Source organism: Gavialis gangeticus, unplaced genomic scaffold (assembly GCF_001723915.1).
Source record: "Gavialis gangeticus isolate Ggan-Ray unplaced genomic scaffold, GavGan_comp1, whole genome shotgun sequence".
Taxonomy (NCBI): Eukaryota; Metazoa; Chordata; order Crocodylia; family Gavialidae; genus Gavialis; species Gavialis gangeticus.
In genome coordinates, this window is record NW_017729033.1 from 84003417 (window position 1) to 84010071 (window position 6655).

The 6655-nt window shown below is 45.2% G+C and overlaps 1 protein-coding gene across 3 annotated transcripts in view; it reads right to left on the reverse strand.

Moving 5' to 3' along the window:
* Nucleotides 1-455: 455 nt before the first annotated feature.
* FAM149A (family with sequence similarity 149 member A) overlaps nucleotides 456-6655 on the reverse strand; it is a 124964-nt gene continuing 118764 nt past the window's right edge. For all 3 annotated transcript variants that reach the window (XM_019526411.1, XM_019526412.1, XM_019526409.1), the window contains one exon: nucleotides 456-1869. In XM_019526411.1, coding sequence (XP_019381956.1) covers nucleotides 1796-1869 — 74 coding nt within the window. In that variant the 3' untranslated portion in view covers nucleotides 456-1795. The remainder of the gene's footprint in view (nucleotides 1870-6655) is intronic.

The following is a 6655-nucleotide window of genomic DNA, read 5'->3' on the forward strand; positions in this document are numbered from 1 at the left end:
TTGTCTTAATGTAGTTTTAGTTGTTTTGGATTGAAAAAAAAAAGGAGGTTCCTATCAGTATTTTTGCCAAATATGGGTCATGGCCATGTTCAGTGTTGACTGCATTTAATCAGTTTCATGGTTGATTTCCATTGTTGAGCACATACTGCTTTTTGCAAAAGTGTAATGATAGACAATGTATTTAATGAGTTTCCTTGTATGCAAATGCAAGAGGAAGGGCTTTTCTCCCATGCTGACTGAGGGGGAAAAACCCTGTTTATATGCCTGAGGATCCTTAAGAACTTCACAGACATTATACCTTAAACCACCTGTTTGATGTAGGTAAGTAAAAGCGTACATGTTTCATTTTCTCAAAACACAAAAATTCCAAACAAGAAGGGTGCGGAAGGGGAACCAAAAAAGTCCCCATTACACCCATGGAGAGCTTAAGCAGAAAATCCAAACACAAAAAATTATCAAAATAAAATTATTTTTCACTTAAAGAAACAGACATGTAGCAGGTAGCTGTATTCAATCCAAACTTTGAAAACAGTGCAAATAAAAATACCATATCTTCCTTGTCTTAGCTTATCAATGACACAAGATATAAATATAATTCATAGAGAAATAAAAAGCAATGTAAGTCAATGACCAGAAGACTCTAATGGGACATAGGAGGCCTGGTTTTTATTCTAAACTGTTCCACTGGTCCTCTATGATTTGGGCAAGTCATTATACTTCTTTTTCCTTGTTTCTCCTCCAAACCTTTGTATATCTCATCTATTTAGATTATAGCTATTTCAAGGAAGGGGCTCCTATTTATTTTTGTATGTATAATGCCAATGACCTTACTATGTAGTACCTTTAATAAAATTAAAGTTAGTCCTTTTCTTTTTTACAGGTCTACACACATGCCAGGAATACTAATGATGCACCAATTCATTAAGTAAACACTTTAATGTTAAGTAAATCATGTTTAGGATTAGATACAAGACATTTTATTAGGTTTTATTGGAGTATGTGATATTGAAATACCTCCAAGAATATACAAGTTGAGAAAGTTAGAACTGTCTTATTGGCATGTCAGCAAGAATATCAAGTAATTCGGGATTTATGGAATACATTCACCTGGCTGGGCAGTCATTGTTTTCCAAGAACAATTCTATCTCAGTTGTTCTACAGCACCTAAAGTAGAGGACAGCTTAATAGTTAGTTATAAATGAAGTCCAACTCTCTAATCATTGTTCAAATGAATACAGACCTAGTTTTAAAAGGGAAAACAAGCCAAGGACAGAAAAATTTACAGAACAGCGACCTGAATAACAAAGATGAGAGAGAGAAAGGACACAATAGGGCAATAAAAAGCTTCTATTTAAAAACACATGAACTTTGTATACAATCAGTGTTTGACAGCTCAGAAAGTCTATGAAACAGGAGGCTGGGTAACATGAATATAATTTCAAGGGCTTGTTACTTGCTTCCATTAGATTAAGGAACTAAAGAAATTTACCAGATGAAAATCTCAAAACAGTGGAGGCATGGACAAGTAGGAGAAGCAGTAGCAGCATCTTATTTCCTACGAAAGGAAATCCTGAAGTCCACATTTAATCACTTGATTTACTTTTCTTTTTCTCTCAACTACATCCAGCCTCTCCGTCCAAGCTACCTTCAAACATACATGTACACCACAGACTGGAAAGGTAAGCGGCACACAGAATGCTATAATACTTTCTTCATCCCTCATGATGTCTAATATTGCTGAGCATAATAGTTGTCCATTCAGTGCAATGTGTTTTCTGTTTCTTCTTAAAATATATTAAGAAGCAACTTGAAATCTCTTCCTAGATGTAGATGGATTCCTTTGAAAGGATTTGGAGTAACGTTGTGTGCCTGAAAACAGAAAATAGGCATTGAAAGTTACACTAGAACACTATTTGGATTAAAGGCAGGGAAGTGACACTTTATAGACTAAGTAGTTCAGAAAGGCATGAGCTTGTCAGATGCTAACCTCAGATGGCACCTGATGGAATTAGCTGTTCCTTAATGAAAGCTCTTGACTCTGAACTACCTAGTTGATCAGGTGCCACTCTACCCTGCCTTCTGCCTGACATCCAGGGAGTTAATACCAGCTAATTACGTCTCAACGTTTGGGTTCTTTTTACAGGCTGGCTTTAGAAAAAGGCACAACTGACAGGACCTTCACTGCTCACCAGCTGGACAAAAAATGTCGGGAACAACATAAGCCTCTCTACATGGCCTTTTTTGACCTCACAAAAGCCTTCAACTCTAGTAACCAAAAACCGCTGCAGAGGATCCTTTTGAAGTAGGGAGGCCCACTGAAATCCGTCACCATACTTTGCCTGCTCCATAACAGTAGGTGAGTGGTGGTTCTCAGTAACCAATCACAGACCCCTCTGAGGTTAAGAAGGGAGTTAAGCAAGGCTGCATCATTGCTTCAACAGTCTTCTCTATATTCCTTACTGAGATGCTACACCTGACCATCAACAAGCTCCCAATCAGAGTGAAGCTAAACTATTGAATGGGTGATAACCTGTTTAATCTCAGCTGACTCTGAGTCAAAATCAAGACCACCCAACCTCAATCACTGAGTTCTAGTATGCCGATGATGCTGTAGTGTGTGTGCATTCAGAAACAGACCTTCAGACAATCAGCAACATCTTTACCAAGTATGGCAGAGCACCTTTGGTGCCTGCCACTTTAAAGGGCCAGCACAGGCATCAGGCCAACTGGCAGGTGTGGGCCTGCCCTGATGACCACAAGAGGAACCTGGGATAGGAGGAAGGGGGTGAGCAGCCTCTATTTTAACCCAACTTCTCAGGGCTGAGCCAGCAGTTTACTGCAAGCAGCCAGGGAAGAACATTGCCTGGCTGAGCTACTGCTCATGAAGCATCCTGCAGGTAAGGGCAAGAGCTATGGGGATGGCTGGAGGCTCCTGGTCCTGGGGAATGACTGAAAACTACACCCTGCTAGGGTAGGATGGTGTGGTGGGGCTGCCTGTTGTGGGGTTGTCCCCAGGAAATGCCACACCAGATTCCTCCCTAGTGAAAGGCGAGTATGAGGTGCCCCATAGCCCCAGCACCTACAACTTGGTGGGTAACCCAGAGTAGGGCCAGGCAGTGGGGCCAAGCACATCTTTGGACACCTGAATCCATGGGGTATAAGACCTTGAGGGCCCAGTGAAGGGATGGAAGAGTGGCCCCTGCAAGGTGGCAAAGTGTTGGCCCCCAGTGAGGGGAATGCAGTGAGAGAACAGACCACGCAGAGTAGGGCCACAAGGGCGGCCTGAAGGGCTGCACAGAGCTGGTGCAAAGTAGAGTTGCAAGGGTCAACCTGAAGGGCTGCACCACCGGGGCATGCAAAGCAGGGCTGCAAGGGTGAACCTAAAGGTCTGCATATAGGCCAGCCCCAAGAGTAGTTCAGGGAGTGAGCCCTAGTGAGAGGTTGTAAGATGTTGACCCAGTGAGAAGGCGGAGGAGCTGGACCCCAGTAAGCTCTCAGATGTGGTGAGACCAAGTTTTGGGTGAAGCCAAGAGAGAGACCCCAGTAAGCCATCAAATGTTTTCAGGCTAAGTGTGGATCAGAGAGGAAGAACTTTGGATGCTATCTGTGAGACATGGAACACAGTATAGGGAAAGGCAGAGCTGTGTGTAATGCCCTAGGCATCGGGGCATTAAATGGGCCACCCACATTTTACATCAAGCTTATTACAACAAGTCTTGGCAGGCAAGACAGGGCAGACTGCCCTGGACAGGTGGGCGGGCCGACCATGAAACCCAGCCCTGAACTGCCCCCTGTCACACCAAGGCATACAAGAAAATGGGACTAATGCTTAATATTTACAAGACTAAGGCCCTCTATCAACAAGCACTTAATAAGTAATCCCCAGCTCCAGTTATTCAAATTCATGGTGAGACTCTGAAGAACACTGAGTATTTCCTGTACCTCAGAAGCCACCTCTCACAGAAGACTGACATCAACAAAGAAATTCAACATCACCTCAAATGTGCAAGTGCAGCCTTTAGATGCCTGAAAAAAGGAGGGGTTCAAAGGCTGAACACCTCAGGGTAGGCTGATGATCTAGGCGCACCTAGACAGATTAGATAGATGAGTGGACCAGAACCAGATGCCGTTCAACACTGAGAAGTGTAAAGTGTTTCATCTAGGGAGGAATAATCTGCAACAAACTTACAGGCTCAGTGGTGTTACACTAGCTAGCACCACACCCAAAAGGAACCTGGGGGTCATAATTGACCATAAAATGAATATGAGCCACCAGTGATGCTACAGTTAGCAGAGCAAACAATAAGCTGGCATGCATCAACTGATGCTTCTCAAGCAAAACTAAAAAGTTGTTCTCCTGCTCTACTCAGCACTGGTGAGGCCACAGCTGGAGTACTGCATCCAGTTCTGGGTGCCACACTTCAAGAAGGATGTGGAAAAGCTTGAGAGAGTCCAGAGAAGAGCCGCTCGTAAGATTACAGGCCAGAAGAGCAAGTCATACAAGGACAGACTGACAGATATGGGACTGTTCAGCCTAAAACAGAGAAGATTTCAGGGGGATTTGGTGGCTGCTTACAAATGTATCAGGGGAGAGCATCGGGGGCTAGGCAAATAACTATTCACCAAAGCGCCCCAGGGAAAACCAGGAGCAACAGTCATAAATTCCTAGAAGGAGAATTCAGACTGCATATAAGGAAAAACTTCTTTACAGTTCATGTGACCAGACTTTGGAATAGACTCCCAGAGGAGGTGGTGCAGGCACCTAACCTGGAGTTCAAAAGGAGACTGGATGCATACCTTGTTGGGGTTATTTGACCCCAGCAGTCTTTCCTGCCTAGAGCAGGGGAGCTGGACCTGATGATTTCACAAGGTCCCTTCCAGCCCTAAACTTCTGTGAACCTGTGAATTGTGACATCAGATCTGAAAACAAGTTCATGGTATATCAAGCAGTCGTAGTCCCCATCTTATTGTATAAAGCTGAGGCATGGACAACATACAGGAGACAACTGGAGCCACTGGAGAAGTAACATCAGTGCTGCCTGCAGAAGATCCTTTGAGTCCAGTGGGAAGACAGACGCATCAATGTTAGAGTCCTCTTGCAAGCAAACACCACAAGCATCAAGGCAATGATCATGCAGCATCAACCTTGCTGGGCTGGCCACATCATCCAGATGTCTGACTCCAGATTCCTGAAGCAAATTAAACTTTTATTCTCCCAGTTCAGTTAAGGTATACATTCAAGAGGAGGGCAGAAGTGCTTCAAGGATGTCCTCACAGCCAACTTGAAAAAATGCAACATCAACATCAATTTGTGGGAGACTATCACCCAGGACTGCCCCAAATGGAGGAAGAGTCTGCTGAAAGGAAGACCCCCCACCCAGAGTCAAGACCTCGACCAAGAGATCACCAGGGAATTGGCTGAGGCCACACAATCCTGGTGTATGGTTGTCATGGGAGACTTTAACTACCCAGACATCTTGTGGGAGGAGCGCTCGGCCAAATACGAGTGGTCGCAAAGCTTTCTCTAGTGTGGACGACCTCTATATGATGCAGGAAGTCTACAGGCCGACAAGAGGTAAAGCGCTGCTCGACATCATACTGGCAACCAGGGCAACCTAACAATCTAAGGGAAGCTGGGTGACAGTGATCATGAACTGATCACCTTCACCACCTGCCATAAAGCTGGCAAGTCATTCAGTAATACAAAAGTCCTCGACTTCAGGAAAGCTGACTTTGACAAGCTAAGGAGGCTTGTCAGAGAGGCCCTAAAAGGCCACATCCCAATAGAGAGGGGAGTTCAGGATGAGTGGTTGCTCCTCAAGGGAGCAATCCTGGATGCGCAAGCAAAGTCCATCCTGTCTCGGAGGAAAGGCAGCAAAAGGGCACAGCAGCCCCCTTCGCTCTCCAGGGAACTGGCAGACCTCCTGAGTCTTAAAAGGAAGACCTACAAAGGATGGAGGACTGGAACCGCCACCAAGGAGGAATACTCTGCTTTAGTCTGGATTTGCAGAGAGCAAATCAGGAAAGCCAAGGCTGTGATGGAACTCCAGCTAGCTACAAATATCAAGGAAAATAAAAAGTCCTTTTTTAGATATGTGGGGAGCTGGAGAAAAAGCAAGGGCAACATTGGACACCTGCTAAACCAGATAGGGCAACTGACAACTGACACCCAGGAAAAAGCAAACTTGCTAAATGGGTACTTTGCATCAGTTTTTCCATCAGCCCCATGGAACGGCCCTGCCCACTATGGGACAGGGAGGCCCGGGCAAGGGAGATTCCTTGCCCTCCATCGAAGCTGACCTCGTGAAGGAACACCTCAACAGGCTGGATACCTTCAAGGAGCCGGCCCTGATGGGTTATACCCAAGAGTACTCAGGGAGCTGGCAAGCATCATAGCTCAGCCCCTGGCACGGATCTTTGAGAGCTCTTTGCGCTCTGGTGAAGTGCCCGATGATTGCAAGAGGGCCAACGTCGTGCTTATCTTCAGGAAAGGGACGAAAGTAGATCTGGCAAACTACAGGCCCATCAGCCTGACCTCTATCCTGGGGAAGGTCTTGGAAAAGATTATCAAGGAGGCCATCCTTAACAGACTAGCTGAAGGCAATATCCTGAGCGATATCCAGCATGGGTTTGTTGCGGGTAGGTCTTGCTTGAC